At 36.7% G+C, this 16,761-nt stretch overlaps 1 protein-coding gene across 8 annotated transcripts in view; it reads right to left on the bottom strand.

The window, feature by feature from the left end:
* The window catches only part of PLEKHA5 (pleckstrin homology domain containing A5), a 252,442-nt gene that overhangs the window by 31,800 nt on the left and 203,881 nt on the right, over positions 1-16,761 (bottom strand). For 6 of the 8 annotated variants that reach the window (XM_043440558.1, XM_043440559.1, XM_043440560.1 and 3 more), the window contains 3 exons: positions 10,846-10,908; positions 9,577-9,657; positions 9,292-9,441 (listed from right to left, as the gene is read on the bottom strand). In XM_043440558.1, the coding sequence (XP_043296493.1) occupies positions 9,292-9,441; positions 9,577-9,657; positions 10,846-10,908 (294 nt within the window). Of the gene's footprint in view, positions 1-9,291; positions 9,442-9,576; positions 9,658-10,845; positions 10,909-11,424; positions 11,461-11,787; positions 11,812-16,656; positions 16,738-16,761 lie in introns of those variants that run through there. The other 2 variants (XM_043440565.1, XM_043440564.1) reach the window with 2 other exon arrangements.

The following is a 16,761-nucleotide window of genomic DNA, read 5'->3' as shown; positions in this document are numbered from 1 at the left end:
AGAGTTGGACTATAAAGAAAGCTGAGTGCTGAAGAATTGATGCTTTTGAACTGTGGTGTGGAAGAAGACTCTTGAGAGTCCCTTGGACTGCAAGGAGATCCAACCAGTCCATCCTAAAGGAGATCAGTCCTGGGTGTTCATTGGAAGGACTGATGCTGAAGCTGAAACTCCAATACTTTGGCCACTTAATGCAAAGAGCTGACTCATTGGAAAAGACCCTGATGCTGGGAAAGATTGAAAGCGAGAGAAGAGGGGGACGACAGAGGATGAGATGGCTGGATGGCATCTCTGACTCAATGGACACGAGTTTGAGTAGACTCCGGGACTTGGTGATGGACAGGGAGGCCTGGCGTGCTGCAGTCCATGGGGCTGCAAAGAGTCGGACATGACTGAGCGACTGAACTGAACTGTACAGACTCAGTGGCTGTCCAGCAATGAGAGGAGATGGCATTGCCAGGCAGACAGAGAACCTCTTTGTAGACAAGTTGAGAGGGAGACCAAAGCTGCTGTGTGTGTGCTCAGACGCTCAGTCATGTCCAACTCTCTGCAACCCCGTGAACTGTAATCCACCAGGCTCCTCTGTTCATGGGATTCTCCAGGCAAGAATACTGGGGTGGGTTGCCATTTCCTCCTTTAGCCGATCTTCCTGACCCAGGGATTGAATTTGCTTCTCCTGTGTCTCCTGCATTGGCAGGCAGATTCTTTACCACTGAGCCACCTTGGAAACCCAAAGCTGCTACAGAGGCAACTAAATCCGAGAACATTTTAGGATGGTGGGGAATTCTTGTCTTTAACACAAAAAACAGAGATCTACAGGCAGAGCCTACTTTACTAATATTCTAGGGGTGAGGAAACACAATATACTTTGAACTTCCCTAGCCTGGAGAATCCTGCCATTCCACTGTACCAGTGCTGTTATCCTGCTGTGCCTGTTTCTGCCTTGCCCTCTGGGCTCCTCCGGCATGATTATGTGTGAGTAGTAACACAAGTCAATGGGAAGCAGCCAGCACCAGGGCAGCCCTGGCCCCATACCAGTCCTCCCAACACCTGGCCAAGCGTTTCATTAAAGAGTTTAGTGGCTTATCCCAGTACAAGGTTAAAATCTTTAAATGTGACATTAGCATTTTTTGTCAAGAAGATAATATCTAGGTACACTAAGGCAATTAAAAGGGGTGATGACTTGCACATATACAATTATCTTAAAATCACAGGCGCAAGTCAGGAAACACAGCGGTGCTTTCAATAAAGACCTGGACTTTCCAAGCCATATAGTTAGGAGGATGAGATAAATCCTGCGATTTAGGACCATACGGATGAACCTCATAATGTTAAGAGAAGTCAAATAGTATATCCTATATGATTATACTTTAACAAAGTCCAAGACAGGCAAACCTAATATATAGTTTAAAAGTCAGGTAGTCGCTTTTTGGGGGGAGGAGGCAGTCATGGAGAAGAGAGCATCCTATTAAAATGCAACGCCTCGATAAGGATGTTCACCATGTCTGTGCAGTTAATCTGTGTACTTTTCTGAGAAAATGTTCTACTCTAACAAAGGTTTTTAAAAAAAGTGCATGTGCCTATGTGGACTTGCTACAAGGATGGCAGAAAACTTTTTTTAAAATTTGACTCAGTCTAAGTTTACAGCATGAAACAAGTAAATTTTAATAGTGGTGACTTCTTTATAGTCTACACTGAGATAAGATTTGGCTACTGTAGGGGGAAAAACCCAAACTTTAAGTAGGTCTGCAACATTCAGAGGCAACGAAACCCCAGACTACCAAAAAGAGATGAAAGAGAATTTTAATATGTAACTACAGAGCCATGGCAGCAATATATTGTGGGCTTTATTAAGAAGGGATTAAGACTGATGATTCATTTCCAAGTTTTTAATGTAATAAGAACTTTCCTTTCCTTGTCCAGAACCAATGGCAATTTATAACAAAGTCTACCCATGGGAATAGTTACACAATAGGATACACATGAATGTAGACGTTATTACATTATGCTTAGAGCTAATAGACTGGTCTGCTTCTGGTTTTCCTCTCAAGCAGTGTTCCTGAGTTCTAATCTAAGAAATGTTAATCCACTGTTCTATTTTTTATTAAAAAAAAAAAGTCAAGCATCAGAAATTGGCAGTAGATTTTGCTTCAAAATAGAGATGAGGGAGTAATACAGATACAGTGTGATTATTAGCTTCTTTTTGACTTTCCATTGTGTCCTTTGGACAGCAAGGAGATCAAACCAGTCAATCCTAAAGGAAATCAACATTGAACATTTACTGGAAGGGCTGATGCTGAAGCTCCAACACATTGGCCACCTGATGCGAAGAGCTGACTCATTATGTTGGGAAAGACTGAGGGCAAGAGGAGAAAGGGGCGACAGAGAATGCGATGGTTGGATGGTATCACTGACCCAAAGGACATGAGTTTGAGCAAACTCCGGGAGACAATGAAGGACAGGGAAGCCTGGCATGCTGCAGTTCATGGGGTTGCAAAAGGCTGGACATGATTTAGCAACTGAACAACAACAAAATTAGCTTCTTAAGCTCCAACAACTATTCATGTTTAAATATTACAGATTAATGTCCACAACTACACCTTGGAAAATTAAAATACTGCAGTATTTAAATTTGGCTTCCCTGGTAGCTCAGCAATCTCCCTGCAATGCAGGAGTTGTGGGTTCAATCCCTGGGTCAGAAAGATCCTCTGTAGAAGGAAATGGTAACCCACTCCAGTACTCTTGCCTGGAAAATCCCATGGACAGATGGGCCTGACAGTCCATGGGGTTGCAAAAGAGTCTGACCTGACTCAGCAACTAAACAGCAAACAACAATTTAAATTTACCATTATGTTTTGGTGATTAGGCACAAAAATATTAATTTTGGCCATTATTACCCAATGATAACAATTCTGTCAACTGGGTATCAGAACTAGTTGATTTTTGAGATCAATCGAAATAAAGTTAATGTGATTTCAGTATTACCTTCAGGATGTAGAGATTTCTTGGCATAGATATTAACAATGTGTTTAGAATTTGAATAATTAAAAAATATTTTAAATGATTTTATACTTGCCTTAGTATATAACTGCATCAGAGATAAAAATCACTACTTACTAAATGCATAACATACCTTATTATACTATCTGATAATGACTAGTATATTGGCTTTTTTAAACCTAAAAAGATGTTACAAAGGACAAATTCAAACTATATAAAGTGAGGTTCAACTAAATCAGGTATGGTTATGGAGCTACCTTAATTTTAAATATCTAGTTTATGATAACAATTATAGTCATTTTACTTTTTTGGCTACTTATAATCTTTAACTTATTGGCTAGTTACAATCTTTAACTCACATATTTAGTTTCTCCTCTAATCTTCTCTTTGAAACAAACTAATATTCCATCTCAAAGAAAATGGTTGCTTTTTATTGTACAAATTGAAGATATAATGAATTTTTCTAATAATAAAAGTAGAATAGAACACAAGATAAAAAGATTTAATATGCTCCCCCTTTGTTAGCAGTTTTGTGGATTCTTATAATCCCCCTCAGACATATACAATGGAAATTTCCAAATATAAACAAATGTAGCCAACAAGCACCCAAATGCAAAAGTTAATCAATACATGATCAATCTGGTTTCATCTTCAGAATCCATTTTCCATCCCTGTGGGATCATTTCAAAGCAAGCACCAGAGGTTATATTGTTTCATTTATAAACACTTCAGAAAAGAAACAAAAATGAAAAAGATAACATAAATTCTAATGAATTCTAATAATTAATATGCTTCCTTGTTGGCTCAGATGGTAAAGAATCTGCCTGCAATGCAGGAGACCTGGGTACAAGCCCTGGGTTGGGAAAATCCCCTGGAGAAGGGAATGGCTACCCACTCCAGTATCCTTGCCTGGAAAATCCCATGGACAGAGGAGCCTGAAGGGCTACATACAGGCCATGGGTTCTCAAAGAGTCAGACACAACTGAGTGATTGAGCACACGCATGTATTTCTTGAAAAATATATTTAAAAAATTATTTTATTTATTTTTAGGTGTGCTGGGTCTTCGTGGCCGTGTGGGCTTTCTCTTGTTGCGGCCAGCAGGGGCTACTGTATCACTGTGGGGCTCGGCTTCTCACTGTGGTCGTTTCTCTTGCTGCAGAGCTCAGGCTCTAGAGCAAGGGCTCAGTAGTTGTGGCCATGGGCGCAGATGCCCTGGCATGTGGAATCTTCCCAGACCAGGGCCTGAACCTGTGTCCCCTGCATTGGCAGGCATATTCTTCATCACTGGATCACCGGGGAAGTCCTAAAAAATATTTTAAATTGTAACAATTTCCCTGTCTATTCCTTCGCTACCTATTTGTTGAAGAGAATTAGTCACTGGTTCTGTAGAATTTCTCTGATGCTTGATTCTGTTAACTGAATTCCTGTGGTATTGCTTAGCTTGCTCTTCTGTTTTCTATGTTTCCTATAAACTCGTAGTTAGATGCTGAGATCTGCTGAGATTCAGACTTGATTTTTGATTCCCCCGAATCCACGAGTGTTGCTGGGTACTTTCCACTGCAGCATTTCAAGAGGTTTATCACCCCTAGCTGCCTCTGTTTCTAGGATGTTGTATTACAATCATGAAAAAGCCAGTGTATTTAAAAATCATCATGAAATCTTTCAAAGTGTATTTCATGACAATCCATGTTTGTCAATAGATTTGTTTAAAAAAAATCACATTTTGCTATATCTATAATTCTCAGTAGCTCTGTGAGATATGGAGAATAAGAAGATGAAGATATTTCAAGTGCAGGCTTCTCTTCAAGGTGGTTTATCTGTCCTCTTCTCCCGCCCATTAAACTTTATCCATTCTAGTTTAAAGTCTCCATTGACTTAAGTCCGTCCCATGCAGAATCTGGTCTAGAACATAAATTTAAAGTTACTGGAAGTCTATACAAAATGCTTATTCACTGTAACTGTGGGCAATCTCTCTGTTTCATTTTTCCATTTTTAACACAGTAGTAATAGTACCCCTGCCAAAGGGTTCTTAAGTGGCTTAACTATGTGTGAAAACACTTATAATGGAATCTGGCACCCAATAAATTGCTCCAGAAATATTCACAATGTTTACTACTATTCATATACTGGTCCTAATCTGCAGTGGATAATACATAAGCCATGTATTAGCATGATTCAGGATGATTGGGGAGCTTTATAGTTGTTTTCTTTAAATTCCAACTTTATTTTTATTTACTTGTTCATGTATTTCTTTGGTGCCAAAACCCAGGATTGAACCATGGAATTCTGATTGTAGATGTCTGAGTAAAAGAATCTAGATTTGATTCCATGTTCCAGAAAATACAAACTATGTAACTACAAAGAGTAAAGTGGAATAGAAAATACAGAAGTCCTAGAATAAAAAAATCCTAGGGACTTCCCTGGTGGCCCAGTGGTTCAGACTTCACCTTCCACTGTAAGGGATGTGGGTTTGACCCCTGGTCAGGAAGCTAAGATCCCACATGCCTCAAGGTAAAAAAAATCAAAACATAAAACAGAAGCTGTATTGTAATGAATTCAATAAATACTTAAAAAATGGTCCACATGAAAAAAAAAAAAATCTTAAAAGTCCTGGATTTACGTGTTGATCTGTTTTTAATTGGTTATGTCATTTTGGAAGTCATTTAACCTCCATGAACCTGAGTTGCTTCTTCATCTGTGCAGTGGAGGTAATGAAAATGAAAATAACATGGAAATAATTATTACATCTATTTTGCACATTATCTGCTTAAGGATCAAACCGGATAATATATGTACATAACACAGAAATACAGATCTATTTTGCTACCATTATTGGGTGAGCCCTAAATTCTCATCTAAGGTATGTGAAGAGCATCTGCTTTACCTGGCTCCTTGAGTTGTCAGAATAAAAGCAACACTGCTGAGTGAATAAAGCATGAGAATATTTCTCTTACAATCAGAGATAAAGCCTAAATGTAAACTTCCTAAGAAAGGTGACTGGAGCAGATGCTTACTTAGCCCTCTGCCCACCTGATTTCAAGGCACTGTGGTCAACTCCACGGGTGCTGGTGTTCGTGGTCAATTAACTTGGGCGCTTTGGAAATGCCGGTGAATTAAAGACCCTGGGGCAACTGCGACCAAGGAATGAGAGATAGCCCAGCCTCCCCACCTCTCAGTGGGAAATCTAGAAGTATTTAACTCATTTCCTCACAGGGTCCCTACTAGTCCACAGTGGCGACCAGCTCAGCAGTGAACCTCCACTGACTCTTCTCCCCGCCACTCCTCCCACCCCACCCCGTCTCATTCTCCACACTTCCTCCATCACTTTCGCCTCCTGGAAACAGCTCCCAGGTCCTCATCCCCGGCTCTGCTTTCAGAAAAAACCCAAACTAAGACAGCCACGTGCTGAAAATTTTCAAGGGATAATTGACTGTTACAATAATCCTTCCCACTAATTAGGTTTAGGTAAAAAAGGAGTAGAATAAAGTAAAAAAAAAAAAAATTAAAAACAAAAAAAGAAGCAGAGGCCAGGAGAGCACACAAAGACATCATAGGCTTTAAAGCATACTCATGCGTGAGTGTGTGTGTGTGTGTGTGTGTTGGGTAGGATTTAGAGAGAAGAGACGCTGCATCAAGAATTAAACACATAGGCAACATTGCTTTACATGTTTATCATGTATTAAATCTTGGTTTTAATACCTCAGTGGCCAAGCAGGTGAGAAGATCAAAGCTTTGCTCTACGGAGGCCTAACATCATATCTTATATGTTTTATACCTCAGGACCTGGATTGGAACCAATGCCCCAAAATCAACTGTGAAAGAATCAGAGGAATCCTTTGGGATTCTGTTGCCAGAGATGTAATTTAAGTCTGGTCAACATCCAGTGAGTTCTAACCACTTGTAGCCCTAAGCTACAAATATGAATGTTTACTTAAAGGCACAGATAACATAGTTTGTATTCTATGCATTAAGACCTGTCTTAGAAGAACATATTGAGGGTTTGTAAATGACCAGTGAATAATGCTGATGGCAAAGGAAAAAAAAAATTCCCAGGAAAGTGATCATATGTGATAACAACCAGAAAGTGAGATACTCAAAAGTGATTATTTCTTTGAATGTATCTGATAAACTTCCATCAGGACTGGAGGTATCTTGGAAGAGAGCCTACAGATGAGATTTAAGTTACGAAACCTACTTAGTAAGGGAAGAAATAATACTTCAATTAAACACTATACATCTCTAAAACTTTCTATAGCAGACACCAAATTGTGAAATAGTTTCCAACTTAATTTTGATTTGACTCAGGTTGTCATACAAATTCCAAGCTTTTCCTTAGCTTGGCACTGACAGCTTAACCCCTCTTTCCCTTCCTTACCTCACATTTCCCACCTTTGATTCCAGCCAGCTACTCAGTTCTAGTTCTTGCTTCTCCAAATACGCCCTTCACATTCTCATCTCTCAGCTATGGTTCAGAGCGTTTTGTCCTGTATGGGCTGCCCTTCATTTCACCTTTCTTCCAAATCCTACCCATCACTGATGCACTAAATGACTACTTCCTTGTAGATAACATTTCTTTATGAAGATATTATAAAAAGCTATGTAGATCTAAGGCTTCAGGATTATGGATAGAAGACCTGGAGTTGACCTCGAGGAGGTATTGCATTCAATTAGCTTTATAACGCTGGGTAAGTCATTCAGTTCATTCATCACAGTTTTTTAATTTGGCTGCAGCGATCTTAGTTGTGCCATGCAGGATCTTTTGTGGTGCAGGCTCACTTGCCCCACAGAATGTGGGCTCTTAGTTCCTTGACCAGGGATTGAACCCATATCCCCTGCATTGCTCTGGACCACCAGGGAAGTCCCCGATTTATCACATTTTTAATGCACATCCTATATTGCTGAATGCTAGAGTTACAAAGGTGAATGAGATATGGTTCTGATTTCAAGGAGGTCACAACTGCAAGGATATTAAATTCTTAAAGTATCTGTATACACCAGTCTATAATTAAGAAACTCAGATGAGATAATGGAAGTAACAGTATTTTTGTTTGTTTTAAAGAATGCTAAGATGCTTCAGTTGTGTCTGACTGTGTGTAACTCTATCGACCTTAGCCCACCATACTCCTCTCTCCATGGGATTCTCCAGGCGAGAATACTGGAGTGGGTTGCCATTTCCTACTCCAAGGAGGGAATCTTCCCAACTCAGGGATCAAACCTGTGTCTCCTGCACTGACAGGCAGGAAGAATAGGTATATTAAATATAAAATACTTAAGAGTCACAAAAACCAAGTTATGATTTATATAAAACCATGGTATATTCCTTTAAAAGTAGTCTGTGTTTGGAAAGTGAATTTAGTGTTTATTTTTTTTTTTCATTTATTTTTATTAGTTGGAGGCTAATGACTTTACAATATTGTAGTGGTTTTTGCCATACATTGACATGAATCAGCCATGGATTTACATGTGTTCCCCATCCTGATCCATGTTGAGAGTCTGGTAGCTTCCCAGCTGGGAAAGACCTCTCTTAGTTAAGTTACACTGTCTGAGGACTTTCTTCAAAGGTAGCTGCTCCCTGAGCAGCCCACGGAAGGAACACACAAGGGTGTGTTTGCAGTTTTCTGTAACAGATGGCTTTTTCCCCTTTCAAAGGGCTGCCTGGGCAGGTGCTCTTACTATGTTTAGAAATGAGTACGTCATCGGATCTAAAGCAGACTCTTTAAACTCGTAAAACACTCAATTTATAAACTCTTAAGTAAGACTTTTAGATTTGGTAATCCTAGGAGACTCTTTATTATGAAGTAACTGGACTATGGGTTAAAGGTTCTGCTAATTATATTTCTTACTCAAAACTATCATCTAACCTTAGATCACACTGCAGCTGTAAAATGGTAATGCTGGCGGCTTCTTAAAAGCATTTCTCGGGAGCCTTTAATTGAAACGGCTGGTTCAATGAATCCAATTATCACCTTCCAAAAATTATTCTAACATGACATTTATTTTCCTAACAGCAGCAACTTTTAACATTATAAAGAACTTCTCATCTTCATAATATATAAACAGGTGTGTTGACATTTCCTGTAAAACTATTTCACAAAGAACACAAGGCCTACTAATTAAAAAAACAAAGACCACCCTTTATTTTTGTTAGTCTTAATTAAGCACAACAAATTAAAATTTTGTAATAATAAAGAAAAATCCTACAGAAAGCCCAATTAAAATGATATAAATTAAATCGAAAAAAAAGAACTGCATGCCATGCTGCGGTTTGCTAGGAAGGAAACCCTGCTACTCACTGCAGTGGCGCGGGAGAGCTCACGACACGTGCTAAGCAGTCCGTTTTGTAAATCGTCCCTCTGAAGCACCACGCTCTGAATGGCTGCTGGGTTATCTGCATTCATTTCTATCTCTTGGCTGGCTGACAGCAAAGCTTGCTCAAGCGTGTACTATTATAATAAAAAAATGATTACACTTAATGTTCTGCATCATCGAATTAATTCTTTTCTACTTCAGTTATCAGTGTCCTGATAATCATCATATAAAGTAACATCAGTTGTAGATAATAAACATAATTGTCCTACTTTCTCCTTGTGGAGCTGCTGAAGTTTCTCCTCCAGAGCGTGTACCACTTTATCTTGCTCACACAGTCGGCTTAACTTGGCCTAGGTTACAGAGAAGATGTCTTTTGTTAGCAGTTTTTAATTTTTCCTGTAATTGGATTTAGGCATAACAAAAAACCCCCTCACATTTAAAACAGCCAAGGAATAGCTAATCAGGTCAATCTTCATTTCAATCAATAAAACAAAAATTAAAATATAGAATATAGAGATAGGACACCTTAAAAAAATGCATATAAAGTAAAAAAGCATTTTCCACCATACTATTTAACGTACATAATTCAAAATATTCTTAGTAATCAGGCAGTCTCCTATGACTTCAGCAAATCATTTTAATGTGGTTAAGATATTTTCTCTACAAACTGCTAAAGAGTTTAAGTAACTTATGCAATTCTTAATTAAAACAGACTGAATTCTCTTTATATTTTTAAAATTATGCTTTTCATGTTCTTCAGAAAAAATCGCTTCTAACTATAATAATACAAGTAAAAACATTGCTAATGGAGAAAAATAACTTTCAACAGTTTTAATGTTTTAAATTCCTGGTAACACCTCAATTTTTTAATTATAATAACATGAGAGAGCATGTTAATAAGACTTCAGTCCTGCAATAAGCCAGTTCATCACATATCTAAAAATCAAAGCCCTGGACAAACAGTAAATACGTCCCAAGTGTTACTGCATGATGACATAAAGAAAGCAAGAAATTTGAGATTCTTTCTTTGTCATTTATCTATTAAAGTAACCCCCTTATCTTTGTTAGACAACACAACTCAAGTCACATCAGATGGGATACATTGGAATGAGGAGGTACAGCTCAGGGGAGTAAAACCAGCAGAAATGAGGGAAGAATGAGATATAAATAAGGAAGTCAGTGATGTAAACCACGATTAACAGCAATAATAAAAGGAGGCAGTGACAGAATTCCTAGAGGTTGACACTTTCTCCAGATGACTTTTACTTTGTCTCTAATCCATCATAATTTTATATCAGAAATACTCTTTACTTTCATTTAAATGATTCTAAATTTGTTCAACTGCTAATTACTGGGGTGGGGTGGGTAGAGGACAAATCAGGGAGTGAGGATTTAATTGAATCTAAGTGCAAAAGAAGAAAATGTTATTTATTTGATGTCATCTTGGAGGGCAGAGCAGGAAGAGGAAATCTTTTTGGTCACGCTTATTTCCAATGTTTTGGCAGAGCACTGATAATATATTGCATGCTAATACTTACATCAATATCTACCTCTTCGGGTCTGTATTTGTATAATGTTCCTCTGCATTCGTCCTGTGACAGCTATAAGGCAAAATGTCACACAGCAACTTTAAAAATGATAAAAAATATACATTTACTTAGCCTATAGTAAATTTATATAACAATAACAGAAATGGGTTTTTTGATGATTCTATACTTTTAAAAAGTTTAGTTCAAACACAGATCATTACAAAAATAGAAAATTATTGAACATCAATACAATCAATATGCAAGATACATAAGAATGATGCTAACTTCAGCTTGTCAGACAAAATAAGAAGCTGGTCAAATAAAATTATGCAGCACCTTATGTTTTCCATTTGCGAGACACACATTATTTTAATGAAAAAAACTGACAAATACAATCATAGCAGCTGTTATCGAATCAAATCTCGAATCAGGCATTATTTCAGCAGTCAAAACCGTGCTTTCAATGGTATACACATAACCACACAACCGTGTATGTGTACACTCAGATGCCAACACATCTTTGTACAATTTTATTAACAAAACCTAGAACACATTGTATACATATACGTAATATATAAACACACATACACAGTATAGACTTATCTTGTTCCTCTGTCTTAAGAACTAAAAGAATGGAGGAAAAGGATGGGTTTAATTGAAAAGAGGAAAAGCACTCAGAATCTCTTAAAACTGAAAGTCTACATTATAAATATGGACGGCCAAATTTCATAAAAAGTACAGATGTGTTTGCTGACACCTTTTGTTTTATTATATTGTAATGAATTACTATTCACTGTATTTAAACACCTTATTTTCAGCTTCTTCCAAGTATCTTTTGGTCAAGCCAATCCTTATTTCTGACTGTGCTTACCAAGATTTCAATAAGCCATTCCAGTCAGCTGTACCACAGACTATATCATAGTGCCTCCACAGGCAAAACTGTAGTATTTCTCTTGTCTTTTCACTTTATACTGACTGCTAGACAGTGTAAGAAAAACATAGTAGGAAAATGTAATTGGGGCTCCATGCATGTTCATGAAATGGTATACATTTTCTCAAAATGGGGACAGGAATAATGTATCCCAACTACATTCTAGATTGGAAAATTAAATTTCACTACAAATGCATAAGAATGTAAAAGTTACAACTATATACTTCTCTGTAAAAAACTGTTTGACATGTATATCTCAAGAAGGCACTATTTAAACAGTAGATAACTTTAAATGGATCTAGGAATGTGGAAATCAGAAGTTTTAAAAAGGTAATAAGCATTCCAAACATACAATAATCAATCCTGGTTTCCATGTTTCACTTCAAGACATTGCTTTCACGTACCTCATGCAAATGATTCTGTGACTACTTAAGGGGTATGCACAGTGATTATTAAACCATAGAACTTTCATAGAAAAGAACATCACATGAAAAATGAATTTAATGACAAAAGTCAGAATATTTATGCACTATTTTAAAATAAAGGCCACTGAATATGTCCTGAAAAGCGCTGATTGTCATTCTAAATAAAAGCACCTAGATCCAAGAAGAGTTTATACTTATACTAAAGCAAGTAAAGAAAATCTAAATTTTAAAATGCTTACATCCATGACAAAAAAAAAAGTCAGAAACACCAAAATCAGTATTTCTCATTTATAAAAAATAAAAGATGTAAAGCCTTTAGCTGCTAAATGTCTACAAAGACTTTGCTTATTTAATATTTAAAGTTAAACACCAAACAGCTTTACTAAACCATGGAACGTGTATTTGGGCATAAATAGTGTTATATCTAGATTAAAATGTGATTTTCATCTTATATCCCAAGTCAAAGAGAAAAAGCCAAGTATTTAAAAAATGGAAACTCAGTGATTTATAACAAATATTTTGGATAATGGTATAACATTTTTATTTAGTGGATCTCACTGCATTTTCATATGAGTTGGCATATTTTATATAGGAAAGATGTATATTGTGTACTTATAATTGTAGAATGCTATTTCCTGAAAACTATAGAAGTAATATTACACACAAATTAATTTATTTTGTTGTACCTGTATTTTTGGTACCAATGAAGATTTATCTAAACCTTTTATCGACTTATTCAATAAAGATAACTGGATATCAGCTAATAAAATCTTAAAATAATTAACCTTCCACTATGCATTTCTTTTGCCTGTCAGAAGAAAAGCATAAGAAAACAAGATGGTTCTTTAAATAATTAACTTTTTCTTTTTTACACTGGAGTACAGTAGATTTACTAAGAAATTAACTTTTAAGCATGGCCTATTTCGTATTACTGATTATAATTACTGATGATTTTTTACGAAAAGATGAATTTATTTATTAAAAAAAATTTTTTTTTTTTAAATTTGGCCACACCACAAGGCTTGAGGGATCTTAGTTTCCCAAACAGGGACTGAAACTGAGTCACAGCAGTGAAACCGCTGAGCCCTAAACCTGGACCACCATGGAATTCTAGAATATAATTTATTTTTAAAAATTTCCATCTAGAATCAAAGAAGTTTACTATTTTGTTCTCTACATCAAAATCCTACTAAAAAGAAAAATTAACTTCATGAATACTCTGATTAACTCAAGTTCGACATGAAATAATGTTTCATGGCAATATTTTTTATCATTTTTCAAACACATCTTTAGCAAGAAAGTTCTGAGTTTGAATACCGTTGTTTGAGGTACCTCGGCAACACTAAAGTGACCGAGGGTTACTTAAGTAATTAGTTCAGTTTGAGAAGCATATTATACAGACTTTACTGATTATATAAGGATATGCATTATATTATATTTAGAAATTCAGAACTTTTTCATAGTATAGTATCATAATCTTTTTAAAAACTGGTTTGGCATTAAGTTCAAACAAAATCACTTTTGCCAGTTAAAACTGAACCTTCTACAGTATCCCGTTTAAGTATGTGAAATATATATATGTGTGTATATATATATATCTTTTAAAGCATATGAATATATACATAAAAGACAAAAACAGATCTGAGGCGAAATATTTCGATAAAATTAGACATGTCCTACAAAAACTCAAAAATGCTCTTAAGGCTATGCATGCATATTTGCTAATCAGTCTGTATCTTTTAAAGCAATTGTCATGTGATTAATTTCACTGATATTAATTATGCTAATTGTACAAGAACAAATTGTACTTGTGAAAGGAGATAGAATGGTTAATAGAACCAGAGGAATTTTCAAACTTGATGCTCACTTAACATTTGCTTTGGTTCAGTTTTAGGTTCTTTTTATAATTTTAAGAAAATTTTAAGAAAATAAGACTAATTTTAAGAAAATTACTGGGACTTCCCTAGTGATCCAGTGGTTAAGATTCCATGCTTCCACTGTAGGGGGTGTGGATTCAATCCCAGGTCAGGGAACTAAGATCTTGCATACTGAATGCTGCCCCCCGCCCCCCCCCCCCCCAAAAATTACTGCCTAGGTTATTTCTCAGGTGTCCTCTTTCTTTTAGGAAAATGGAAACACAGAGGGTCTCCTAAGAGAAAACCTGAAATGGCTATGACTCAGAATAAATGGTCATAAAACACTGTTATGTTATGTTATGTCATGTGCCAACTCTTGTGATGCTACAGAATGTAGCTCGCCAGGCTCCTCTGTCCATGGGATTTGCCAAGTAAGAATACTGGAGTGGGTTGCCATTTCCTTCTCTTAGGGGATCTTCCTGACCCAGGGATCGAACCCGAGTCTCTTGTGTCTCCTGCATTGACACATGGATTCTTTACCTCTGCGCCACCTGGGAAGCCCATACTGCCACTTTATTTTCAGCTAAACTTCAGGAACCTATCAACACAGCATTGCAAATGCAATCCCAGAAAAGCAAACCATCAGGTGTACAACAAAAATTTTCATAAAGATTTTCTTTCAATAGTAACACCAGAAGGAAAATCTGGAGAAAAACAAGATATAATTTCAATTCATAGAAGTCTATATAGACAGAATTTAAGAACTGTGTCTGTCACTTTTATCTATCAGTGATGCTCTGCCAATGATTAATCACTTTACTACTGGCTAGTTAAAGAAAAGAATTATCTAAAAACTCCCTAGATTGGACAGCACTGATAGTCAATATAGATTACCTGGCTGCCCATATCGCAAACTCAGGCATGGCTACTGCTCTCAGACCTTCAGATCTTCCTGTTCTGTGCAATTTCAGGTTTTTTTTTTTCCTTTCAAGAATCAGTATGTGGAAATATGTGTATATAAATCTATTACTCTTTCAGTATTCAAGGTCAGTGATGCTATGGAAGACCAGTCTCAGATAAACTCCATGTTTTTTGAAAAACTCCAGTGAGAACTTCTAGTGCAGCTGAATGATTTCAATCAGCAATGAATTCTGCACCATCAGCCTTGATTACCGATCAATATAAAAAAGAAAAATCAAACTAAACAGAAAATCTCAGCTCTTACTTATTGGAAATATACAAGATGTGAAAAACGAAAACACAACCTGTTAGAATAAAAGGCCTTCGATCTCATGTCAGTCAGCATTATATAAAATTAGAAACTGACAGATTTGGATGCTGAAAAAGGTTATCAATTCCGGATCAAGTCCTTTCAAAAAGTGTGGCTTTTTGGAATGAAGTGTCAAGGTTCTATAATCTCGTGACTTTAAGAATGGAGATTCCTTTTTCTTTTGAAGAGTAAAGCTGTTTAACTTTAAATATTTAATAGTTTATCTCCTTGTTGCAAATTAAAAACTATGCTCAATCACACACTCTACATGTTTTGAAAACTGGGCTCAGAAATAAGAGTGACCCTCCCATCAACTGCTTCAGTCTCCTAGTTACAAGTTCCATCATGCAGACCTCAAGGCACCTTGAGGCAAATCAGAGACCTTTAAAGCCAGTGCAAGTTCAAGGTGCTTCTTTTACCAGGTGCTTTTACATATTTCAGTTAAAAGGTATATTCATTTTTCATGTTAATTTTCTTCCTCGGTATGATTTTTAAAATACTGTGACAGGTCATAGGCCACAGTTAATTTGAGGGTGTTGAAGTGGAAGAAGCTAAGCTGATGTTGCAAAACACACAGCTAAGAACAATTAGACCATGAAATACAAAACAGAAAAAAAAACAAAAAAAAAACACAAACTGGAGAGGAATGTGTAACATGACTTCTTTTGCAGATCTGCAGATTACCGAGGTCCTAAATTCAAGCTAGCCAGCGCCATGGCACGTATTTTGAGTTAGGGAAGAGAATGGGGTAAGATATGAAGACCATGACGACTACAGAAGAGTGAAAAGAATCCAGGGAGAAGTCACTCCCAGTATGGTAAGAAACGGTTATCTTTAGTTTTTACCATACCACAGTACAGAAACAAGCCCTAAATAACTTCCATACAAATATAAACTACTCCTAAAACACTGTGGGGGAGAGAGGTTGGGGAGCTTGCCCCTGAAAGGGGGAAAAAAAATTCTTTTAAGTTTTCCCTAAAAGTCAGTTACAATGCTTTAATCAAAAATTAATGGCAAGTGAGTAAAAAAATTTTACACATGTACTGCAGACCTCCAAGTACATTTCAATCAAATACTCTGTATAAAAACTTCAAGAAAATGGCACATTTAATATTCAACAGCAGAATGTTCAGCAAAGCCATGCGAAGAACTGCCGCGTCTTGAAAAGCATGGATGAGTTGGGTTGTTGGTTTTATTTTTTTTTCCAAAGAGACAGAAACAAAAAATGGAATAAGAAAAAAAGACCAATGTTATGAGTAACTTTGAGGAGAAACGAAAACTGTCACTGAGGGGTTTTGCAGATGATAAAGCAGTATCATTCACTGTCCAAGACCTTACTTGCTGGTACAGTTGGGGTCTTAGCGCCGAGTTCTCAATCATTGTGTGAACCATGGTGATAATAGGTTCATTTTCTTTCATCTATTTCAAATCAGGAGGAGCATA

The sequence above is a fragment of the Cervus canadensis genome, chromosome 21 (assembly GCF_019320065.1).
Source record: "Cervus canadensis isolate Bull #8, Minnesota chromosome 21, ASM1932006v1, whole genome shotgun sequence".
NCBI classification, from domain to species: domain Eukaryota; kingdom Metazoa; phylum Chordata; class Mammalia; order Artiodactyla; family Cervidae; genus Cervus; species Cervus canadensis.
Note: the sequence above shows the minus strand (reverse complement) of the source record. Positions and strands in the feature narration are given on the sequence as shown.